A 25,521-nucleotide genomic window follows, 5' to 3' on the forward strand; every position below is an offset into this window, starting at 1 on the left:
TAGGGTGAGAAGTTCGGCCATCCAGGAGGGGCTCAGAGTAGAGCCGCTGCTGCTCCACATCGAAAGGAGCCAGCTGAGGTGGTTCGGGCATCTGATGAGGATGCCTCCTGGGTGAGGTGTTCCGGGCATGTCCCACCAGGAGGAGGCCCCGGGGCAGACCCAGGACACGCTGGAGAGATTATATCTCTCGGCTGGCCTGGGAACGCCTTGGTGTTCCCCTGGATAAGCTGGAGGAGGTGGCTGGGGAGAGGGAGGTCTGGGCCTCTCTGCTTAGGCTGCTGCCCCCGCGACCCGGCCTCGGATAAAGCGGATGAAGATGGATGGATGGAGATTCTTTGATGAATACATATGACAGCACAGATCCAGTTTCACTCAAGTTTTCTTTTTGCTCAAACATCCTTTATTGTAAATATCCATTGTTTTTACAGTTAGATTGAAGCAGTGTTGAATATTTTAGTATTAGCTAATTTCATCTTGCTGATCATTATCATGGGCCTACTTTGAGCGAGTGTCCACATGTTCTTCAGTGTCTCATTATTTTGAGACCCTAGGTGTCAAACTTATAGTACCATATCACCCATTAGAGCTCTTCTTTCTCACACTGCCAACTTACTTGTAGTTATTAGACGTTTTAGAGCTTTCAGACACCGCTCATGTGGAACGAGCTGCCAGGATGGATTCAGGGGATGGTTAGAGATTCAACTTTAAACTTTCTTTCAGGATGAGTGATAACACAAAATAATTATTTTCCAAACGCATGCAGTTGGTGGGGTTAGGTTCACTGGTGGTTCTTGCCCATAGCTGTGAATGGTTAGCCCTGCATCAGAGTGACGACCTGTCCAGGATGTACCTGCCTCTCACCCTGTGGAAGCTGTGATGTCTTCACTCAGGAAGCCATTGAAGAGGTGCGGGCCACTCAGGACAAGGCAAAATGACAGACACGGCGTTCACAGTCACAAGGCTTTTATTTCTCACAACAAAGCTACTCAAATAAGGTTTGATCATTGCAGGAGAGAATCCTTCTGCCACTGTTTCTTTTTACTCACAGGGAGAGGATCCCTGAAGACCAGGATACAAAGGAAGTGTGTTCCAGAAGGAAGAGGACCAGCTCTGAGGAAGCAGGTAAGCTGTAAAGGTGAGTAACTCCCTCCTCAGGTAGGGGAGGTGATGCTGGGAACAGGGAGACAAAAGCATTAGCAGGAGCAGACTATCAGGTTTAGACTGGATGCTCGAGCTGGTCCTTAACTACCTGTGTTTAATGAGGATGATGAAGGGCGGGAATCATGACTCCACCCCTAGATGATGGAGGAAAAGCTTGCTCTGGACTCAGAGGGGGTCACAGAATCCACAACAAACCAGCACAGAACACAACAGAGACAAGGTCCCCATTCATCAGCCGGATCATTTACATGGTTCATGCAGGGACATGTGCCAGTGTCTCTGAAGTGAAAATAATATAACTGATAATCGAGTGACTGTTAGAGTGGAGACACAACATGGCAGCTGTCATCACACTCCATAAATGATCAAAAACTAAAATCAATGTCACGAAAAGCTCATATTTTACATGTAGGTCTTTCCGATGTATTAAATAAAGTTTTAGTTTACATTTTTTATGAAAACCCAGCAATGTTTACTCAGTGAACCCTGATCTGCGAGAGGCAAAGAACACCACTCACTCAATATTGGCTGAAATAGCAGTGAGGTTAATCACATAGAAGCAACATGTACATGAATGGTTTGGTTTCTGTTCTCTTCTTATGATCTTTTAGTTTGAAGTTTTCTCAGAGTCTTTCCTGTCCATCCATCATATTCATCATGGTTACATTCCTCCATCCATCCACTTTCCACTGCTTGTCAGCATCCAGATGTTGGGGCAGCAGTCTCAGCAGACATGCCCAGACCTTCCTCTCCATTTCCACCACTTCCAGCTCTTCCACAGGAATAATGTTATATTCCTAATCCAGCCAAGAGACTCCCCACTGCTTACTGGGTATAAACAGTCAGATGACACAAGCATGTCTGGATCCTTCCAATATGGAGTAGTAGCTGCTCAGGTTGTTATTTTATCTCTTAAGTGGTGAACATACTCTGAAACTTAGAGATGGACACAACACAACATGTGTGCACAGTCACAGAGCTGGCAGGCATGAGGATATCCACTCAGATCCATAAGTCACTTGGACTTCAGGAGACTCTGGCAGATGTTGGGGAAACTAACACCCACATTAGGCTGAGCTCGACTCCCTTATTATTGTGATACCCACAGTTTATGCCCATAGGTGAGGGCAGGAATATATTTATATCATCTCTTTGTATTAAGGTCTCAACCTTACACTACAAAACACCTCCCACCTGAGGCAACACCTTATTCTGAGACCACACTGAGCATTCCCACGTTTTCCACCTACGAACTCTAAAAGATTGGTGCTGACATTTGTGGAATTTTGCTCTAAATAAACCTTAGATAAATATCCTGCAGATATTTAACTTCATTCAGTGTCAAACAAGAAAACAGTGAATGTAACCTGTTAGCAGGTCAGCTAAAGAAAACTGAATTCACACCCGAGTTCACATCTAACCACAGTTAAAGCCAAACCGAGTCACATCACATATACAGACATTCAGTGTGGTTCTCTATGGAGGCTGAAGGCTGTCAAAGGTCATAATTTACATGATATGTCTCCAAATGAGTTCAAGCACAGAGAAATTAGCTGATTAATTCTAAACACTACTGCCTTAAAAAGCAGCAGTTGTTTTTTTAACTCAAAGCCTTCTACGCTACAAGACACATTCATGTAGTACTTTATGCTTTCCACCACTACAGCCAGTTTACACCTATGTCACAGAGAGGCTCCAGCCAAACAGGGACTCGAATGTCAAGCCATCATCTATGAGGGGCCCTCAGTAACCGATGCACCACAACAATGACAATAACTCAGCATTGTCGATAAAACTTGGGTTGATTTTTTGGAATATTCAAACTAAAAACAACCCGTTCAGCACTGTGAGCTGTAAAAGTTGGATCTAAATTTGATAGATTGAAAAGTTTTTCTGTCTGGACGCTCGAGACTCACTCCAAACTGCTCCCACTCTGGTCAGATGCTCTTTATTGTTCGTTGTTGGGCACATCTTCATCATCCATGTTCCTCTAACACATTAAAGTCCTGATCATCATCGTTTCTATAAATATGAAAACTATTTGTTCTCTTGAAAAGGAAAAGCTGACAAAGGTTCAGTACCTGCAGACAGCCTCTCAACTTCCATAAATTTACACTATCAACAGTGATACACAGACACGAGCAGTAGTGGTTAACAGGAAATCATGATTTGGCTCATTCTTGTCAAGTAAAGCAAAGAATTCATAACTTTATACACTTTATACAATAAAAGTTCATTCAGAGTATTTCAAGTCAAACAGAAGGTTTTAGTCAGACTGAGACTGTTAAAGAAACTCGTTCAGGAGCTGCAGAGCTTAAACCAAGTCCTTTGGTCCTACCAGTCAAGCAAACTTGCAAACATCAATTGTGAGTCTGAGGCTGTCGGTCTGGATGAAGTGCTGCCTCTGCTCAAGTCAGTGTTTCCTGAAGAACTGACTGTAAAACAATTAATTCCTGTGGGCAGCTTGAATGAAAGTAGAGCACAGCTTCAGTCTGACAGCCCGAGTGCTGCTGTCCCCTAGCGGACAGGAGCATGTAGAGCGCCGCCCACACCCAGATACTCGAGGTTCTCTGCTGCTGGGAGGAACAGATGGTTCTCCGCTAACGTTGCATCTTTAATGGTCTGAGGCAGGAAGTCAGCCTGGTAGTCTGGATTATCAAGGCTGTGACTGGTCACCAGAGGGCGCAGTTTGAAGGACGCGTTCAGGTATTCAGGTCCATAGGGCACTTGGGAGGTGTTCAGATCCTCCAGCGGGTGGGGAAGTGGGCCCCAGCCCAGGCTCAGGTCCTCATAATTAGGGTTTAAAACCTTGGAGAGCCGGCTGCTCTGGCTGGTCTCACTCACACTCTGGTTCATGTACTCTGGAAGACAGAGCAGGAAAATGCTGTTTAGGTATTAATTAATTTTCTGTCATGAAGACAGTTTGCTGTCTGGCTATTAATTGATTTACATCTCCTAATTATTTGTCACTGGTCTGAGTTATGTTTGATGATGGATACCGTGGTCGATGAAGTCCTTTTCCAGTGCGCTGTCAGTGGGATCGGTGATGTACCGCAGGGCGAGGCTGTTCTCTCCGGCCGGATGACCATTCTGACACGAACGAAGAGAATCAATGAAACACCTCTGTTTCATCAAAGCACGTTCATTAGAATGAAACACAGAGGAAATAAATAGCTGTACTTCTGGCCACTTATGGCGAGTGGAAGTAGACGGTTTACATTTACTTGGGTCACCAGGGGGCGCCGAACACTTTCTTAAGCACAATGTTTTTTCATGTAACACTTACTAAAATGTTTGATAAAACATATAGACATGTAACAATGTGTCTTTAGACTAGATTAGACTACAATAGGTGTGTGTGTCCATACCATGGGCCGGTCCTTATGGTTACCCATGCCTCTGTAGGGCAGCAGGTATTCGTCCGGGTCAATAACGTCCTCGGTGTCGTCGGTGCTCAGCAGACGAGAGTAAAACCTGCTGTCTGACGGACTTGGCAGGTCCCCCTGACAAAAATAATTAATGTAGTCGAGTTTATGCTATGTAACAGTTTTTTTCTTTAAAGACGATCATTATTGCTCGTTCATTTTTATTATAATGATCATCTTCTGGATTGAAACCAAAGAGAAACAGCTTTGCATTTATTGGAAGTTTGTTTGAAATCATTTTCTCGTGTTTCTTTTGAACCGCTTCTTTCTACACACCGAAACTTTACATTCCCTGTTAGTTCTGTGCAGTTAATAAATACTAATATTATTTCATTTTAACAGTTTACTCATCTATATTCACCGTGTGAGTATGAGTTAGAACACACGTTGATCCCAAACTGCTTAATTCTCTAATAAACAGGAAGTAAAGAGATGAACTGATGATATGATGTTTGTCGGGTCTAATAATTCAACTATGTTCATGTGGTTTCATAAAAAAAATCTCAGCTGTAGATATTTCTAAAATACTTTTTCTCCTGGATTAAATTTATTCCTGTTTTGTGTCTGAATGATCCAGATCGTGACATATTCTCCACGTGCACCCCGTACTGTGATCAGAATTTGGTTCTTTACATTTAAAAAATTAATTGTATCATACTTTAATTCATCATATGCCAGCGCATTCAAGAGGAAACAAAAAGAAAAGACGATGGACGGTTTTCCATATGAAAACAAAATTGTTTTATTTTTCTAATATCTTCATTTTCAAAACAGGAAAAACTGAGTTAAATGTGATCATTAGAAGTAGAAATGCTTTATCTTTTTCTAATCAGTTAACTTATTAATTAGGTTAATTAGGTTAAGTGTCAGCTTCCTTCTTTCATTTTCAGTAAGAAGGTTTTGGTTTATTCCTGTAGTTTTTTGATTACTATAAAAGTAGATTATTGTTAAGGTTAAAATGTAAATATTTTTGGATTGTTAATAATAGAACTGATTGCTGACCAAGTGATTTAGCTCCATACAGAAACACTGAGTCCTATGAGCGTAAATGATTTCTCACAAATGTCACAAATATTCGACCGATCAGACCATTAGCTTGTTTAACAACAGTCCCCCTGATGTGTGTGGTGAGTCAAGAGTTCACGTTCAGCACAGCTTTTGAATGAACAAATGTCTGAGAAATAAGACAATATTAATATTATTACATGTAGAAAATATCTGGACAGTCAGACGGTAAAGGATCTCCATATTACCAACCCTCAGTGAAGAAAATCTTTTTATAAGTGTTATTATACAAGTAAATGACATGAAATCCCTGGTTTACCTGTATGACCAGGTATCTGGACGGGTCGCTGGCCATCTTGGAGAACTCCACCATCAGCTCTTTGAACCTGGGCCGACTGGACGGGTCGATCATCCAGCCTGCAGAAGCAAAGTGGATGATTTTCAGTCTTCTGTACAGCTGAGCTGCTCCAGGCTATATTCGTGTTCGTCATACCAAAGAACTTTTAGTACTTGATGTAGAATTTTTTTGTCTGACTTCATGAAATTTAGACCGTAGCCTGGAGCCATTGTAAGACAAACAGACGCCCGATTTGGAGACATGATGAGTTTTTTGTGAAAAAGCGCCATAACTATTTAAAAGTTTGACACCTTCATGTTCCCATCAAGGCGCAATTTTTCTACCAGCACCACCTGCGTCTCGTCTTACATTTGACCATGATCATGTAGACATCGATGGTGCAGATGGGGGGCTGAGGCAGCCGCTCGCCTCTCCCCAGCACCGTGGCGATCTCGCTGGCCGGGATGCCGTCGTATGGCTTGGAGCCGAACGTCATGATCTCCCACACCGTCACACCTGCAGACCATCGACTGTTAGAGCAGACTCAGTGCTCGGTAAAACCTCCGTCACACAACAACAGACACGATGAAGTAAACAACATGAGTTCAAGGAGGGTTTGTTCCTGATGAGAATTTTAATGATAATGATCATTTTTATTTGCATGTATATAAAAGACAGAAATATGTTCTGGGGTCCGAACGGTGAATCAGTAAGTAAGCATCTTGAACCTGAACCGTTTTTCTTTCAAATGCCCAGGAGGGGGCAGTCCTGTCAGACTGAAATCTATGAGAAGATCACTCTAATGCTCACTGGATCTATGACATCAGAGAGCATTTTAGGAGTTTATGGTCGACCTCTTGTGTCAGGTCATACACAAGACAACAGCATGTTAATGGTTTCAATTTTAATGTTTCCATTCGAAGTAAAATAGACAATAAAGCAGACGATTCTTTATGGAGGGCTACCTCATGATACTTTATGCTTCCACTTATCAAATTCAGTGTCGTGGGTGGAGCCTATCCCAGCTGTGATAGAACAGCTGTCTTTTTATGTCACAGTAAGAAAATAACTTTTTCAGGTGTAGTGAAACAAGTACCCAGTGGGCCTTGTGCAGGCTAGAGAGCCACAGATTGACCCACCATAACTCCAGACATCACTCTGATGGGTGTAAGTCCACTGGAGGATCGAGTCTAATGCCATCCACTTAATGGGAACCTGCGTTAAACAGAGGAAGACAAACACACACAGACAGGTGAGGAACATTTTAACAACATCAACATCCTGTCTGATTTAGTCTTTTGTGGTTTTGTCCTGATAGAAATCAGCTCGTCTCCGAGTGCCATCCACATGAAAACACACCTTTCCTCCATCAGCGTGATATTCCTTCTCATCTGCCGTCAGAAGCTTGGCAAGGCCGAAGTCGGTGATCTTGACGTGGTTAGGACTCTTCAAAAGGACGTTCCTTGCAGCCAGGTCACGATGCACCAGGTGACGCTCCTCCAGGTAGTTCATCCCCTGCACACAAACGTCATGCATGCACACAAGTTTTCAGTATGAGTAAAACCAGCTGTGTGATAACTGGCTGGGCTGCAGCACCAGTATCTCTGCAAAAGAAATGAAGTCCAGAAACTGCAGGTGATGCTGACTCCAACAATCGTTCAGTGTCCACAGATCCACGTGTAAAAATGTCAAAAGTTACAGCAGAAATAAACATGTTTACAGCCTCATACAAAAATGTGTAAATGACTGTAACTCATCTGTGTAAATTGTTTGTTTTTGTTTAACTTCTTCAGGCTGCTGCCTTTAGGGGGCGCCAGAGCAGCTCATCTGCCCCCATCTCCCCCTCTCCCAGCATCCTCATCTGTCACACCAGCTTTTTGCACGTCCTCCTTCACTGCATCCATGAACTATCTCTGAGGTTTTCCCGTTTTTCTCCTGCCATCAGCTCCATATTCAGCACCCACGATCCCATCAGCACACTTTATGAATGGAGACTGCTCTCATCAGGTTTCACTGTGAGCCTCTGACCTTGTACCTTGTGATTTTCCCAGCACTTAAAAATCCAAATCAGACTTAAAACGGACTAAACAGATTAGCACACGGTTTCTTGTGTTTGCATTAATGGGCCTCAGCAGGCTTAAAGAGAGCTGCACACTGAGCTGGCGCCTCAGGCAGGAGAGTTTCTCCTTAGAGGAGGTCTTGCTGACCTCATTTACTCACCTTAGCAATCTGGACACACCAGTTGAGCAGCCACTGCGCCCCAATGCTATCCCTGTGGTGCCGGACATAGTCCAGCAAGCAGCCGTACGGCATCAGCTGAGTAACCAGCTGGACTGATGATGTCAGGCAGATTCCCAGCAGGCGGCACACATGAGGGTGATCCACACTCGCCATCACATACGCTTCCTACACAGACAGCAGTGTTACTGAGAAACATCCACGGGAAAGTCTGAGCTACAGATGCAGCTGTGGAGCATTTTTAACTTCAGTGCGCCCTTTAATCAGCTCAAGATTAAGATCCAACTTTTTTAAACCACTTAAATGTAAGAAGATATTTGGTGGAGCGACTTAAAATTCAAGACACAAAATACTTAACAGTCACTAACAATGTGTTTGTATAGCAGGAAAAAGAAGAAGCACACAGAGGAGTCTTACATCCAGGACTTCTTGGTTGGCTTTTGGTGACGTGGCCTCTCTGAGAACTTTGATGGCTACTGGGATCTTCACATTCTCGCCTTCAGGGATCCACAAACCCTAAACAAACAAACACTTTATTCTGTCCAACTAGCAGGAGTGCGACTGGGCTGTGGTGCGTTCAAGTCTCAAGTGTTGGATGACAGCAGCATTTCCTCTGCTGCACTCACATGACTAAACATTTAAAGTACCACCATGAGGGGATCATTCTCTTGTATCAAACATATTTACCTTGTACACCGTCCCAAAGGCGCCGGAGCCGAGCACCCTGACCTTCTTAAACTCGGTCTCCTTCAGGATCCTCAGCAGTGCCTGGTTAGGTGCCTGACCACTGGGGGTCAGCGGCTCCACCAGCTAAATGACAAAAGTCATCCAATAGCATCATATGTAGAGAGACTTCAGTTCATATTTTAGAGCTACCAACCAAATCAAACCCAGGTTCATCATTAATGCATTCATTTTACTATCGATCACGTTTTAAATGCAGAATGAAAAGCTGAGTCTTCACCTCTCTCTCCTGCAGCAGGCGGCGTACAGTTCGCTTCCTCTTAATTTGCATTCGTCGTAGCAACACAAAGATGATCAGCGACACAATGACGAGAAGCAGGAGCCCTCCAATCACACTGGCCGCCAGTGTAGAGTGTGCAAGAGAGCTGTGAAGAGAGAGCGTTAAATGATGCTGACAGCATGCAGAGTCATAGAGTCCTGTTCAAACTGGAGATGGCACGATACCACTTTTTTATTCCCTATACCGATATCATAAATTTGAATATCGGGCGATACTGATATAAATCTGATACAGTGCATTTTATAATCGGTAAAACTTTTTTTAAATATCTTTCTGCATTTTGTATAAGTTCATACTCAAGTAAAAAAATATTCTGTTATACCTGTATGCAAAAAAATACACTGCACCCAAAATATTTCATAGTTCAGCAAAACTGATCAATCTAATAAACTTAAACCTGCTCCATCCTCCCTATTCTGGTATTTTAAAGAGTACTTAGCAGAAATATTAAATAACCAAACGAATGGGGTTGCAAACTCCCAGCAAAATAAAAAAGGGAACCACCCCCCACCTCATCATGATTAATCGACGTAATCAACTTTAATTTAATGTGCGTGTAAAAAATGCACAGAAATCAATTATTTTTCTGCAATAATTAAATAGATTCAACATCTTTCTTCAACAGAACTGCACAGATGGTTCCCAAAGGAAAAAGTACTATAGCTTACTAGGGTATATTAGACTTAACAGTTACTATATACAGTAATGGACTTCTATACATTTTACATCACATGAAAACTTTGGTTGTAAGATTCAGATAATTATTTATTAAAAGCTATACATTTTAAATGAGAATAAGAAAGAAAAGTATGTCTTTGTGCCCCTTTTCCCTGTTCATGCCCTCTCGGCCCCCCTGGCTAAACTTTGCTAGATCCGCCCCTGCACAGTTACCAGCGTCAGCTACGTAGAAAAAGATCCTCGAGTAGAAAGTAATATTAAATAAATTCTAACAACAGCTGATCAAGCTTAAACGTGCTGCTGTTGTTCAGCCGCTGGTTTCCTCTTTCTGGTGCAAAGTGGGCCAAAAACAAAGAAGAGAGACGATCAGCTGATCACTGATCAGTTTCATGATTGAAGTAGCAGCAGGAGAGAGAGAATGAGAGACAGACGCCCCATATATATATATTGTTGAAATGCAAAAGTTTATTTGGCATCATCTTTTCTGTGTTGATTTCAGTTAAGATACAACCAAAGATATATTTTTACCCATTGCATCCAGACAATCCAGGACCAGAACACCTGCAGACACACAGACACAAAACATCTTAAATCCAATGTTAGACGCTCTGTTTAATATCAGCTGCTCTGCCGACACCCTCAGCGGGGATTCAGCAGCATGCGCCTCACCCCTCGCTGCAGTTCTGGTGGCAGGACTGGCACTGGCCCATTCTGTCGGCGTATTTCCAGACCAACTTGCCTCCCTCTCCCTGCACACCATGAGGGCAGTGTGGCACGCAGTGGGGGCCATCTTTAACATGGGCACACTGGGAACACTTGTCAGGGCCCTGCAGGTGGGGATGATGATGGGGATGTTCATTTTCTAAACCACGATTTATGATTTTTGTCTTTGTACAAGGACCAAAATATTTACAGAAAAACAAAATGTGCCAAAAAATGTTTCATTCTCAAAGCGAAATCTACAGATTCCTCATGTTTCCTGTCCCGTTGTTAACACGCTTGCTCCTGTATTTTTCTGCAGGATTAATTTAACATCTACTGATCATGCCCTTTTTACCTTAATTTTTGATATAAATCTCAAAAAGAACTAAAAATATGTTTTTAATACACAAAATCTTAAAGATCTGCTTTGAAAAACCTTAAAAAGTTTGAACTTTCAGGTTCAGACATGACTTGAAGAAGAGTACGAAGTATTAATTAGAAAAATCAGCAGCTGTTACAGTTGCTTGTATGCTTTGACTGTCCGATGCTATTTCATACTGTACACTCCTCCTAGCAACAATGGCAACAATAGCAGTAGAAGCTGCACTGACCGGTCCGGAGCAGGTCAGCGACCCGGTTTGCAGCAGACACTCTGGGTGACACTGGACACAGCTGCCATTTACCTCCACCTCTCTGGGTTCCCTGCAGGAGGACACAGAGAAAGATCCAGAGTCAGTGTGCAGAAGCTCACCGGGGGAACAAGAGCTCGGTTTTCTGCACTGATGGAAATTATGGATTTCCTCCAATAGCCACTTAAGGCTGTATCCAGCAGGGGGTCCAGCCCCACAGACTCACATGTTACAATGAATTAATTCATAATTAAATAACCTTCTAAACAACTGTTCAGGGGTGACTTGTTGTGCAGCTATTTTCAAGTATTTCCTCCAGTTTTGATGAGTGAAATTCAGCTTTTTTTATTTGTTTCTGAGCAACCTGCACTCATCTGAATTACTGGTATTTATGTTGGGAGTGTAGTGACTGCAGGGACAATGACGACTTTTACCTGGATGTGTGTGTGCTGTAGAACAAGTTTATTTGATTTTAGATGTTTGTGTATCATCTGTGTTTGTGACATTAATTGTGTAGAGTGTGAATATTGAGAGACTAGGTAGCAGCTAAGGTAGCAGCCAAATTTAGCAGCAGCACCAGGTTAGCTTGGGGTTATGCCTGTAACCTCCGTTCTCTGAGTGTTGGGTGTAGTGATTCTGTAAATTTAGTATTAAATAAAAATATATGTAGAACCTAAAATATTTTCAGCACGTATACATGTCTGTGTATCTACAAAGTTTATGGTTGAGCTAGCTAATCAAGCTAGCTAATCTTAGCTGATTACTTTATTCAGCTTCTGGCTGAATATAAACGGACAGCAGAAAGCCTGTTTTGAAGCCTGACAAAAGGCTTCACAGAGACACAGCAACTGCTTCACTAATGTTTAAAGTCTATAACTCACCCTTGCAGCAGGTTGCACGACACCACACAGCGGCCCTTGCGGTTGAATTGCCGGCAGGACAAACACATGGTGGGCCCTGGACCCCAGCAGCCTAAATCTGTACACTCCGTGTCACAGGTTTGATTGTTCCTCTCTGTGTCGCAGAGACAAGAATATTGTCTTATTTCTCAGACATTCGTTCATTCAATAGCTGTGCTGAACGTGAACTCTTGACTCACCACACACATCAGGGGGACTGTTGTTCAACAAGTTAATGGTCTGGTCGGTTGATCTGAATAGGTGGGCCCACTGGTCTTTCCAAACATAACATAACTCGGGGTTATTCTTCACTGCCACTACTCCGGCACTGACCTCCTTCAGAGAGCGCAAACCCAGCCACCGCAGGTGCTTCAAGCTCACCACGGCCAAACTGTGTTTCCTGAAGAGCAAGAGTCCATAAGAGGGGGGTACATAAACAATACAGAGCCACCATCAGCACTCTTGCTGGTCCAACAACCATCCATCCATCCAACATCCATCCACCAACCTTCTTCCGCTTACCAAATCATGTCATGCTGACACTGATACTGAGTAAAGTCTGAAGTCAAACGAAACACAGACCAAATATCTACATATGAAACCAGTGTTGAGCTACACTTCCATTTGTCAGAGTGCAAAAGAAACCACCCATTATGCAAGCAGATTTATGGGCCCAGAATAGCTCAGAGGTTTAGTTGTCATAGTTCCTTTATAACCTCAGTGTAAACTGTTATCAGTTTGGAAAGAAAACCCACATATTTCACATATTTCTGGTATTTCTGGACAGTGAGACTCACGAGAATGTCGTTCTTCCTCTGATGATCTCCAGGTTCTCAAACACAGACAGAGATGTCAGATTCTTGGGCCAGAACTGAATCATCAGGTAACCTGGACGACACAAACACTGGTTGTTGCTGCAATCTTCAAAACTTTAACAACTCCATGAATCAGAGGGCAACGAACTACAGATTCAGTTAGTGTGACTCCCATTGCTCTCAGGCTGTAGACCTACCAGTGATTTCCTTCACTGTCTTGAAGTTCTCCAGCTTCTCGGGCTCCATGGGTGGGATGTTGTAATGTGGATCCCTGGAATGGCAAATCAGCACAAGTCATTGACACAGAGGACGGCCTACTCAGCTGACTGCACCGAACATGAATAAGTCATTTATTTCTGTCAGGCTAACTTAATGAAGCCTGTGTTTCATGACAGGCGAGCGTTGGCGATGTGCTGAGGTGTGGCTGTGGGTATGATGCTGTTAGCATCCAGCTACCGTGAAGTCGCAGTGTAACACTGTGATGTTTAGTGGGAGGAGCTCCTCACCCAGTGAAGGAGGATTCAAGGATGACGACGTCGCCGTTGATTTTGGTGCAGTCCTTAAACAAGTCAATGTTGGAGGCGTTGATAGCGATGGTGTTGATCAGAGTGCCAAACCTGACCCCGTCACATGCTGCAGGAGAGAAAGAGCTGGTCAGGTGATTTGATTGATTCTCAGGTGTCTCTCACTCGCGCGCTCTCTACCTTTAGGACAGGGTCCGTCACAGTCTTTGCAGCGTTGGATTCCATTCTCCTTCACCTCGTACATCCTGTTGCTACAGGAACGAACACACGAGCCTTCAGTCACCACGTAGTTATCTACACCCAACCAGAAGCAAACAGAGCTCATTAAGGACAAAGACCATGTTTAGGTCTCTAGCTGGAAGCTACATTGTTTTCAACCCTGTCACACTGAGGCTTCCAGGGACACCACCACAGGTGGATGATGTGACTTATGTGTAAGTCCGTACGTGGGCAGGCTTTGACGCAGGTCGCTCCAAAGGTGAATTTGGCGTTGGGGTTTTCGACCACCTGATGAAGTATGGAGTCATAGCGTTTCAAAGGTGGACACGCGTCTTTACAGATTCCGTCATCGTTGAAAGCCCTGCAGGCCTGGAGAGCACGAGGACAGACAGAGAAAACAGCCTGTATTTAGTCTTTTAATAAGATGTTTTTTAGCCCGAGTTTTTTAAAACATCAATTCTGAAAAAGTTGTGACACGACACAGTTGTAACATAGAACGCATATCAAATCTTTAAACTGAGAAAATAAGAAAAATATGAGCTCATTTTAAATTTGATGGCAGGAACACATCTGTAAGGTAGAACAGGTCTATGTAAAGGTCTGTGAGCTGAGGCCAGCAGCTGTCCTGCTCTGATGAAGGATTCCAGCTGCTCAGCAGTCCTGGCTTTGTTCATCCTGTTTCTGGTTCTGTGATGTTCCAGATGTTCTCAGCTGGCCCAAGGTCTAGACTGTAGGCAGGCCAGTTCAGCAGCCACACAGCAGGCTGGGCCCAGGTGATGCTAGTCCAGCTGAACTTTCTAAAAATGTGTTTAATTACAGTTTATGAGTTAACGAGGCGGAAGAAACTACTTTTTCCTGGGTAAGTTTGGATACCTTTTTTTATTTTAACATTAAAGTCTGTGTGATGATCTGAAACATGAAAGTGTGAAAAATATGCAGAATTAAAAAATCAGCTGTTTTATGTCATGTTCACATCTGGAGCTTCTTCTCTGCATGATGGCGCTCTGATCTGCAGATGTGGAGCTGAGCTGTGAAACCTGTCACTGATCTCCATCACACAATCACACCTGCTATTAATGCAGTGCTGTCTGAGTCCCCGAAGTTCACGTCTATCCAGTACTGATTTTTACTGATCGCTCCAGATTCTCGGAATCTTTTAATGATCTTATGTATATGTAGATAATGAAATATTCAGAGTCTTGTAAATGTGTCTTTGCTGATTGGTGAACACCTGCCCGTCTTGTCCTGTAAAAATCTTTGTCCCAGACATGCAAACTGTAACTGCAGCAGTGCTGTGTGAGGATTAACACTGACCAGGCAGTCGGTGGCCCGAGGTCCAGTGCAGCCCGCAGCACAGTGCTCGTTACAGCAGTCGACGGGTTTGGGCCCCCGACACCTCCAGCTGCACTGCTCTGCACACAGCAGCTTGGTGACTGACAGAAACAGACAGAGAGAGAGACAATCGACACGTACCATCATGTGACTTTGAACGACTGTGTGAGAGCAGGAAGGAGTGTGTGCTTACATCTCTGACAGTGATCCTGTCCTGCTGCCCAGCACGAGCTGTTATGACAGCTGGGGTCACACGTCTGACCTGGACACACGCACACACAAGCACACACGCACACACACGCACACACACGCACACGCACACACACGCACACGCACACACACGCACACGCACACACACGCACACACACACACACACACAGAATTATGAAACCCTTCAGATCACAGCTCAGTGAGCAAAGGCTGAAAATCTGAATCTCTGCTCTGCGCACATTTCTTTGGAAAGTCGTCCTTGGTGAACACCACGCTGTAATTGCTGGCCTTGTCCACGATGTCCCACCAATCGATGGTCTCTATGTTGCACAGCAAAGGATTGCGGGTCACCTTTACACCTCCTTTCAGGATCTCTGTGAGGATAATGAAGCAGACATAGGCCAGCACGTCAAAACATTTTCCAACATCCTCCAACACGTCGCCTCTATAAACTATCTGTGAATAGGGATGGTTATCGAAACCCGGTTCTTGTTGAGAACCGGTTCCCACTGTTTCAATTCCTTGGAATCGTTTGCCATTTTTGCAAACGATTCCCTTATTGATTCCAGTCGCCCCGAATAACGTCACCACGTTGCGGAGCGTCATTTACCTGGCAGGAAACGCGGCGCCCAAGCAGCTCAAACGCTCAAAAGTTTGGTTATACTTTACGAGAACGGATGACAACAGGGCAACTTGCAATACTTGCAAAGCAGATATTTCATTTAAGGGAGGAAACACTACGAATATGCAAAAGCATTTGCTCACAAAACACGCGATGCCCTTAAATGAATGTCGTGTTTTTAATTTGCTCCGGACTCGTGAATCTCAACCCAGCAGCAGCGGTAACGTTTGCACATCCTCTCCCGTTAATGCGGCAGGTAAATAATCAACTAACAGTGCATATTATGTTAGCGCGATCTGCCTTATTACAAACCTGCCATTACTGTGCATTTAGTGACCATGATGAGACAGAGTCTGGCTCAGATGCTGGCAGCTCTCGCTGCAGTCTACCGGTAGCGTCTCCTTTCAGGCCAGGATAGACGAACGTCACCGAGCAGTGACTCAGTTTGTGGTCAAAGGCTTGCACCCATTTGCCACAGCAGATGATTTTCAGTAAGTGAATGTGTTTAATTGTAGGCAGGGACATTACTGGATATTCTTGTGTAATTGCTACAGAATAATTTATGTTATACTTTGTTATTGCTACAGAAGAATATTTATTTTATTATTTTACATTTACAATTTTTTTCCTGGGCACCCTGTGACACCCCATTGAAGAGCCGTAGGCTGGATCTCTTAAGATCTCACTGTTGGGTTTGTAAGGCCATGTTACTCCTAAATTTCTATCTTGTTCAAAGAGAAGATATAAAACAAAGTTCTAAGCTAATCGACCTTAGTGTTCTCCTTTTTAAAAAAGAATCGATAAAGAATCGATAAAGAATCGAATCGTTATACAGAATCTAAAATGGAATCGGAATCGTGAAAATCTTATCAATACCCATCCCTACCGTTGACCACAGAAACTTTTATCTGTTTTTATAAGCAGAAAGGATCAAACTCTACAGCGCAGACATCATTTTCCATCGTGAGACACTGACAGCGATAATAACATTCATACGACTTATGTTGTATGAACAGATATGAAGGTCTTTGTCAGCAGGATATTGATGCCCTTCTTCACATTTTTCATCCTGTGACCCAAACTGAAATCTTTATTGGACCGATTCTGGTCCCTGGGCCTTATGTTTGACATGCCAGCTCTAGAGGTTTAATCATCTTCATCTTGATTATCTAACATCTGAAATTGTGATGTTGCAGCAATAAAATTTTCAACATATTTTTTGATTTGAGGAATTTTTGGAGGAAGACGCAAAGTATTGAAATCATCAAAGATATTTATTTTTTAAATATAGTCCACCGAAATCCAACAAAGCATCTCTGTGAGAGCTCTCTCCACAGCACAGACTTTAAGTTTCACTTAATGCTGAGTCCACAGTTCAGCCGAAGCAGCGAGTGATGGCCAGGGTGTGGTCTGTTTCCTGCTGCTGGAGCACAATCAGGCGTTGACTGAAGAGTTTTAAATGGTGTGTCCACCCAGCTCAGCATGGGTGTCATCACCTCTTCTCAGCAGAATGAAGCAGAAAACAAAGAGCTGACCAAAAATAAAAAGTGAAGGTGCACAGGAACTCCTCCTGCCAGCACACAGCTGCACTTGTGACAGGCAGGACATCAGCATGTAAAGTGTGGGTTACACACTCAGGCTCAGTTTGAAAACAGTGTCAAGTCGTTTTCTTTTAGCTCGTGTCTCTACAAACAGTTCATGTCTGAATACTTTTAGCTGCAGTTCTTGTTGAGAATCAGGATCTCCAAGTCAGGAGCCATTGTTCTCAGAAAGAACAGGGTGGAGCGCCCACTCTGGGTGTAGCAGTGTCTCAGGGTCCTGCAGCCACCGGCTGCAAGGTTCCTCCACTCAAATCACACTTGTAGCTTTTCATAACGCAGTTTTTGTTGTTAAAGAGTAAAAACACAGTTGTTGTTGGCTGTTCCAAAATCTGAGTGTCCTTGAACTACTCACCAGCTCTGAATTATCTGGGAAGCTTGTGTGTGTGTGTTTGTGTGCGCGTGTGCGTGTGTACGTGCGTGTGTGTCTGTGTGCGTGTGTGTCTGTGTGTGTGTGTGTCTGTGTGTGTGTGTGTGTGTGTCTGTGTGTGTCCGTGTGTCTGTGTGTGTGTGTGTGTGTGTCTGTGTGTGTGTCTGTGTGTGTGTGTGTGCGTGTGTCTGTGTGTGTCCGTGTGTCTGTGTGTGTGTGTGTGTGTGTGTCTGTGTGTGTGTGTGTGTGTGTGTCTGTGTGTGTGTGTGTCTGTGTGTGTGTGTGTGTGTACCGGTCAGGCTGCTGAGCTGCAGCTGTTTCAGGCCGCTGGTGTAGTTGATGGTTGCAGATGAGGCGTTCTTGTGATAGTTAGACATCACCAGCAGAGCGAACCGGCCTTCGTACAGGTTCTGTCCCCGGATCAGTCTCAGGTTGACCAATGGGATGGTCGCCACATCGTTCATAGCGATCAGAACATAACCGCCTACTTCCTGGATGGACTAAAGCAAAGAGGAGGATAAATGAGTCCAAATAAAGTCAGTCATTATTGTCAAAGTAGCCTTTAACAACACTCTTATTGATTGGTTTGATTAACATCATTTTGAAACGCTTTGCTCGCTGCCCTGTTTCTGTGTTTATGTATGAATGTGTTGCTGAAACCTGCCCTTCATCTTTCTTTCAGTGTTCAGTCACTTTTATGTGCAGGCATGGTCACATGACCAGCTGCCTGAGCGCGACGGATCTGACTCCCACACGGTGCTTCTCAAAGTGTTCCCCTTCTCTTATTTTTTAACATCTGAGTTTGATTTCCCAAAAGCAGAGCTCCTCAAGGCAACCTGATAACAGAGGCTCCTTGAATGCAGCACAGACACAGTTGTGTTTGTGTGAGGGAAGATAAAACAGTAAAAACACAGATGAGTCCACCGAGGTGCTCGGCATCCACCAAACGTTTCCTCAGGCAGCGAGGCGTTCACAGACCAGTGTAACCTCAGGTGGGCCCAACCAGAGCAACAGGAAGTCTCTTCAGTGTAAAGTTCACCTGATAAACGTTCTGAGAAACCTTTACAAAAATGAGTGATTTTAACATCGTATTTTAGGTTTTCCTCCCTGTTTCAAACTTGTTTTCAGGCTGGAGTGATGTTTGAGGCTCAGAGGAGTTCCCACCGTCACAGCTGACGTGTGAATCGCACAGAAACATCCACGCTGTTTGGCCTCGCCATGTCTCTGCTGTTTGCTCTCACAGTGAGTCAGACTTATGAGAACTGGTCTTTAATGATAATTCAGCTGAAGCTGGTTTCCTGTTATTGTGCCAAAGACGATCCTTCATTCAAAATGATGCTGAAATAAAGTCCGTTAATTTTTATTCCAATAAAAACTAACAGAGAAACTCCAGATTGTAGTTTCTCTGTTAGTTTGTCTGTTGCTGGTTTTATTGATTTTATTTATGGACTTTTCTTTCACTTTATTATTTGCTTTGGTTCATTTATAACCCTAACCTCTAATTATTGATTTACAATCATTCATTTTATTTGTACACTGGTTTGTTGATGCTGAGGGACGGTGGCTCACCTGCAGGAAGGACAGGTCGTGGTGCTCCTGCGTGTAGGTGATCTCCAGGTTCTCCAGCACCACGGAGCAGTTGGAGTACATCCTCACCATGCTGTCGTAGTGCTGCTCGTACGTCCCCAACAGCGACAGGTGGTTGCTCATTCCCTGACACACTGAGAGAGAAAGAGAGGAGTGCACAACATCAGCTGCAGTTCCTCTAAAGGCCACTGGATGATGCAGTTTCCTGGTCTTTTGCCCTGAAGGGAACAGTAACCACTCTGAAGTGGACCTGTTTTGGCTTTTTCTGTTTTTTCGACTCTTGGATCTGTGTGATCTCATGGCTGCCGCATGTGCAGAAGCCCCGCCCACCTGCTCATCAGCTCATTAGAGATTTCTAATAAAAAAATTCAAAAATAATCTGTCATTTAGATATTTTTCTTTAAATATGTAACCAAAAGTCCTAAATATAATTTTAGACGCCTATATTTAGAGTTTCTTCACCACAGACACTCAGTCCTTTGGTGTCTCAAACAGGAGGGGATGTTTCAGAGTTCACAGGTAATGAAACTTAGTCATCAGGTCATTGTGTGATGTGTTCAGGGAAGCCCCGGACCAAAGCAGGAAGGTGTAATGCAGCTTTGAACCGTAAAAACGAGAATCGAACGAGTTGGGCGGCAGCTGTGGAGCCTGTGACGGTGTGAGGAATGAAGTCCGGCAGGTTAAAGATCAGCCACTTCCTGCTGAAACTAACACATCAGAGCTCAGGTTGCACTCAGAACTTCACCTGAAAGTCAGTGGAGGAGATCTGAGTGCAAAAGCAACCCGGTCACACGAGAAGCTCAGACTGTACCGACAGATTTTAAACTTCACATCACAGAGTGAGTTCAAACATCTAGTATGGTGACGGCCTCGGGCCTTTCTCACCTGTCCTGCAGGTTTTCCTCACACCTGATCTAAACACTGCAGTTCAGAGCACTAAGCTCCTGATGGTCTTTCACTCCAGTAACAGGTACAGGAACACGGTGCAGAGCAGCTGTGACCTGTCTCACCTCCACCTGTTGCCTCCACTCTCCTCAGACTTTAAGCAAACAGCGAACCGAGGACCTCTGAACATGTCTGGCTGCACACCGATTGGCTGTTCGCCCACTGTGACATCACAAAGATAACACAGCTGCTCTTCATCTGAAGGAAAGCGACCCATTGGTCAGAAAAGTTCAGACATGTGCTGTTACTGTACATGTGATGCAATAAAGTTAGCTAATGCCTGTTTCCTTCTATCCTATCTTCTTTCCTTCATTTATCAATTTATCCATCTCTCCTTCCTTTCTTCACTCCTTCTTTCTTTCTTTGTATCCTTCTTTTCCACTTTTTCTTTCATCCTTCCTTCCTTCCTCAACCATTTCCTCAGTCCTTTCCTTCTATTCCTATTTATACTCTTCCCTACATAGCAAAATGGGTATGGCCCACACAATGTGCTAACACATGGCCCACACACTGCAAAGAATGACGGCCCTTTGGTGGCCCAGATCTGGTTTGCCAGAGGTGGCCCACACATGGGCCAGCACAAGGCCAGCTGCAGACTCACTGCTGGACCTGTGCTGGCCCAGATGTCAGCCTAATGTGTACCTTAATCAAGCCATGTAATAACAACATGTACTGGAACATAATAGTGCAAAAGTAACATGATGAAACTCTGTTCAGAGAGTGAATGGACTGATTCTTATATAGCACTTCTCTACTCTCCCAGATTACTCAAAGTGCTCTATACAACATGCCACATTCACCCAATCAGACACTTTCTCTAAACTGAGTGCTTTCTAACTACATTCATATTCCTGACATGCTGACTGAAGGAATCAGGGATCAAACCCCTAACCTTCAGATCAGTAGGTGACCTGCTCTTCCTCCTGAGCTACAGCCACCGAGTGGTGAACCTGAGTAAACCCTCACTAGGTTTGGATAAAGTGTGAACTCACAAACCTGTCAAACCTGCATTTGAAACCTTAGCTACCATAGCAGTATAGTATTGCAACATGGCATTTGGGTCTTCTGACTAAAATAGGAAAATAGGAACATAAATAGTGCCTCATTGCCAGACCTGGCGCACATCTGGCTGACATACACTCTGCCATGACACCAGTCAGTCAGAAGTGCCAGCTTGATGCCAGATCCGGGCTAGACCTGGTTTCTATGAGCCTGGACCACATACACCAAACCACAATCGGGTCAGATATGGCATGCCATCACATAGACAGTGCCATCTTGCCAGGCCTGGCCCACATCTGGATGAAATACCACCTAACATGCCAGAAGTCAGCCAGCAGTGCCAGCTTGACACCAGACCCAGCCCAGACCTGTCTGCTATGTGGGTTATTCTTCTTTTTTTATTTTAATTTTTTCCCACTTTTCTTTCTTCCGATCTTTCCTTGTGTTGTCTCCTCCCACTCACCCCCCCAATGTCCTCATCCTCATCTGTCCTCTCCCACTCATTAATCCCCATCTCTCCTCCAGCACTCCATCCTTTTCTGTGTTCCCAACATTCCCTTTTTTCCCTCCTTTCCTCAATTTCTTCTCTGTTTTCACAGTTTTATCACTAAACTCATCCTTTCTCGCGCCTCCCTTCCTTCCTTTCATGTTTTCATTCCAGTTAAAGCGCGATGACATTCACGACAACAAGACAACATGAATGTTTGGATTTCTTTGGATTCAAACACATTTTTGTTAACTTTAGAGGAAGCTCGGAAGTCTCATCTTGATAGAGGAAACCGACACTGAGGTCATCTCCTGTGTCTCTGTGAGTCCATCTTCAGACAAACCTTCTGATAATTTGGCACCTTTAGAGGATGTAAACAGGAAGTGTAATATAGTCATAGAGTCGGGAAGTTATCTGAACTGCAGGCGTGTTTGTTGGAAATTTAACTGCTCATATTTTGGCAAAATGACAAACGCAGCTAAACTGACTGTTTGCAGGGCTCCCATGCATGTGCAGACATGCAGCTGTCACCAGAGCGCTGACCTACTGGAGCATGAAGTCTTTGATGTGCACGCAGGTTTAAGGACAGCTGTCAGAAGCAAAAGCCAAAGATTTCTTCTAAAAGTGTAAATAAAGTGAATGTGAAGGAAAACGTAACATCCAGGACAGCGGCGTGTCGCTGCTGCAGCGCCGAGGTTATGTGGAGCTCGTGATAAGTGATAAAGAACGTTAAGGTATTAAAATATGACATCTCATAGTGATGGCATGCATCTGTACACACACACACTTACACACACACACCCACAGAACTGTTTGTACAGAAACTGGTCTGAGCTGTCAGATTTTTGGACGTCATCCTCGACTGCTGCACGGTACACTGCATGTTAAAGTCCCTCCTCTGTGTACATATGTGTGTGTGTGTGTGTGTGTGTGTGTGTGTGTGTGTGTGTGTGTGTGTGTGTGTGTGTGTGTGTGCGCATTTTTCTTGGAAAGCCACAGAGTGCTCAGAACACACAGTTTCCCAGTAGCAGCTGTGCACTCAGCTCCTGTCAGTGTGTTTAACACCAAAACTCTGCAGGCATCTTCATGTTTCTGAAGATCAGCTGACTTCATGATGGATGGAAACTGAATTGAATCCACCTCAACAGCTAATCTAAGTCTCAGTCGCTCTGGGTTCTCCACTCAGGAGGAAGCTCCTGTGAACAAACTCAACCACGAGCCCAAAGCGTTTGCTCAGCCTCCAAACTCCACAGATTCCTGAATAATCAGCTGGACACGCTGAAACACGCCTGGTCCTCTAAAGCTCCGCCCACAGGCCTCAGGACCCTCAGAATCCACTGTGGGGACATCCAGAGTTCATCACAGGTCAGAGCTCAAATATAAGGATTTAGATTTAGGTGGATTAAACTGTCCAGCTGTGCACAGCTCCCACTCACACACGTTACCTGGGCAGGCTGCTCAGGTGTGCTAACAGCTGCCTAAGTTTGGCGGGAACTTGGTTTTTTCCAGCCCACATCTTTCCCAGGCAGCAGCCCATGAGTCAGAGAGGTGGACCGGAGCTGTGGAGGGTGATCCTCCTGCCTCAGGCTGCAGGCCGGAGGCTCCACAGCCTGCAGCAGGTTGTTGTTGGGTCCTTAGCTCACAATAAATTAATGGTAAATAATATTGAACTGAATGTGTAGAGCCAACTGTGTCGGTTAAGCAGATTTTTCCAGATCATATTTTTCCTCAAATTTTTTCACACAGGAAGTGAAAACGTCAAAAATCTCGCTAGCTGAGCTCGAACGTTTTCCCGTTGAGGTGAGGAGGTAAATCTCTGCGGCCATGACACACAGGAGCAAATAGTGCGTTACTTTCAGCGGCGGATTGATCGATGTGTGCGTGCTGAAGCAGACCTGCGGAGGCTGCACGTCGCCCCGTGGTTCGTGCACGTCAGCGATCGTCGCGCCGCCTTCTCGCAACTCAGATAAATCACGCGTGAATCAGAGTCAGACATGAAGAAACTGGATCAGTTAAATCCTCTTTATCCTCTCGTCTTCCTCCTCTGCCTCCGTGCTGACTCAGCACAGCGCCGGCAGGATAAGAGACGGAGCGTTACTCTGAGAGGGAAAGTTTCTAAATCCCCTGATCCTGTAAAGCAGCAGCACTGTGTGTCTGTGTGTGTCTGTGTGTGTCTGTGTGTGTCTGTGTGTGTCTGTGTGTGTCTGTGTGCTGTGATTAGACAAACTGTTCTGTCAGGGTCAGGGTGCCACATTTATCTCTGTCAGCACGTCGTCTACCTCTTGTTTCTTCATGCTAGATTAGCGCAAAGACTGGGAACAGCAGGAAACTGTTAGCCTAGCACCACAGATATGAAACTTCTATGTGACTAGAAAATCACAATGGTTCCATTTTTATTTGATTCACAGTGTAACAGCTCGTAATGGGACTGCCTCACAGATGCTTTAGACATAAAAAAAAAAAACCTTAAAACATGGTTTATAGATCATATTTTGGGGATTTTAAGTAATTCAGACATTAATTTATGAAACATTTTTATAGTTTTTTCCAAAAACTGAAGCTTTTAAATAGCTGCACAATAGAAACAATGGTGTTGACTTAAATATGAAGCCTTTTTAAAAAAAACAACAACACAATATCTCAGCCTCATGATCAGTAATCCACTGATGTGATACGAACAATATGCAGATTGTTCAGGTACAGCAGGCTTACCTGTACTATTAAATATACTGAAAACAATCTTTACAAATAAATGTACAATACAGCACAATATGTGGCAGGCTAACAGTTTACAAGGCTAATGATTATAATATGAAATGACAAAGATAATGAAAGGAAACATTTTTAATGGAGCTCTATTTCTACATTTCTCACACATACTGCATAACTACCTCTGATTCTCATCAATAAAGCTGAGCTGAAGTTTCTCGTCTGTAAAGGAAACGTAAAAAAATGATTGCGTAGTCAGTTAAACGATTGATTTATATCACTGAAGCATGTGGAGAATATAATAGTGCACAAGTGTTTTGACAGTCAGATGAAAACACCGCAGAAAAAAATATGTTGTTGCTTTTGTGCTGCAGGTTTGTGATCAGTGGGAGTTTGACCTTTACTTCAAGGTTGGCAAACACAGATGTGTGCATGGACAGGACGCACGCTCAGTCGCACGTCAGCCAGCAAATCGCAGAATCCTGCTTTCACGTTTCCCTTTTCTTCATCGAACAGAAACAAACACTGATCGAGTCCAACACGCGGACGTAAAGAAAGGCAGCGAGGCCTGCTCAGTGCCGCCCGCTGTCACACCTTCCCAGAGTGTTTGAGCGGACAGGAAGTGGTTAAAAGCCTGGTTGTGTTGGGGAAGGTCGGGTTTGCTAGAGCGAGTCATTTCAGATAAGACGAGTTTATCAGCCTGTTCTCATCATCAGAGTCAGCGGCGACGTGAATGTCTCCGCAAGCCGTGTCGAGCTTCAAGCCACAGTTTTCTCCCTTTACCTGCTAAATCACCATGGTAACAGGTGCCGAACACCTCACCTGGTCCGGTCATGTTTTACTTCAGTGTTCGGAGTAGTGATGATTTTATGACTGCCGCTTTACTGAAGCTGCCTGAACGTTCATTTGATGATTTGACTGTGATCTGCTGCTGGAAACACAATAAACACGTTTCCTCCTCTGTGATTGGTCACCAGATTAAAGACTCTGTTACTGTATATTT

General features: G+C 44.1%; 1 protein-coding gene across 1 annotated transcript in view; it reads right to left on the reverse strand.

Moving 5' to 3' along the window:
• Positions 1-946: 946 nt before the first annotated feature.
• Positions 947-25,521, reverse strand: part of LOC101477281 (melanoma receptor tyrosine-protein kinase) — a 39,188-nt gene continuing 14,613 nt past the window's right edge. Inside the window, exons 2-28 of the mRNA XM_014413817.4 lie at positions 19,358-19,509; positions 18,081-18,288; positions 15,438-15,572; positions 15,182-15,250; positions 14,971-15,089; positions 13,884-14,025; positions 13,618-13,731; positions 13,420-13,546; positions 13,111-13,184; positions 12,896-12,986; positions 12,299-12,498; positions 12,081-12,213; positions 11,182-11,272; positions 10,538-10,695; positions 10,397-10,429; positions 9,131-9,275; positions 8,854-8,976; positions 8,584-8,682; positions 8,149-8,334; positions 7,288-7,443; positions 7,068-7,143; positions 6,298-6,444; positions 5,911-6,008; positions 4,530-4,664; positions 4,161-4,251; positions 1,250-4,022; positions 947-1,170 (exon numbers count right to left, since the gene is read on the reverse strand). Coding sequence (XP_014269303.2) covers positions 3,679-4,022; positions 4,161-4,251; positions 4,530-4,664; positions 5,911-6,008; positions 6,298-6,444; positions 7,068-7,143; positions 7,288-7,443; positions 8,149-8,334; positions 8,584-8,682; positions 8,854-8,976; positions 9,131-9,275; positions 10,397-10,429; positions 10,538-10,695; positions 11,182-11,272; positions 12,081-12,213; positions 12,299-12,498; positions 12,896-12,986; positions 13,111-13,184; positions 13,420-13,546; positions 13,618-13,731; positions 13,884-14,025; positions 14,971-15,089; positions 15,182-15,250; positions 15,438-15,572; positions 18,081-18,288; positions 19,358-19,509 — 3,446 coding nt within the window. The 3' untranslated portion in view covers positions 947-1,170; positions 1,250-3,678. The remainder of the gene's footprint in view (positions 1,171-1,249; positions 4,023-4,160; positions 4,252-4,529; positions 4,665-5,910; positions 6,009-6,297; positions 6,445-7,067; positions 7,144-7,287; positions 7,444-8,148; positions 8,335-8,583; positions 8,683-8,853; positions 8,977-9,130; positions 9,276-10,396; positions 10,430-10,537; positions 10,696-11,181; positions 11,273-12,080; positions 12,214-12,298; positions 12,499-12,895; positions 12,987-13,110; positions 13,185-13,419; positions 13,547-13,617; positions 13,732-13,883; positions 14,026-14,970; positions 15,090-15,181; positions 15,251-15,437; positions 15,573-18,080; positions 18,289-19,357; positions 19,510-25,521) is intronic.

The sequence above is a fragment of the Maylandia zebra genome, linkage group LG9 (genome assembly GCF_041146795.1).
Source record: "Maylandia zebra isolate NMK-2024a linkage group LG9, Mzebra_GT3a, whole genome shotgun sequence".
Taxonomy (NCBI): Eukaryota; Metazoa; Chordata; class Actinopteri; order Cichliformes; family Cichlidae; genus Maylandia; species Maylandia zebra.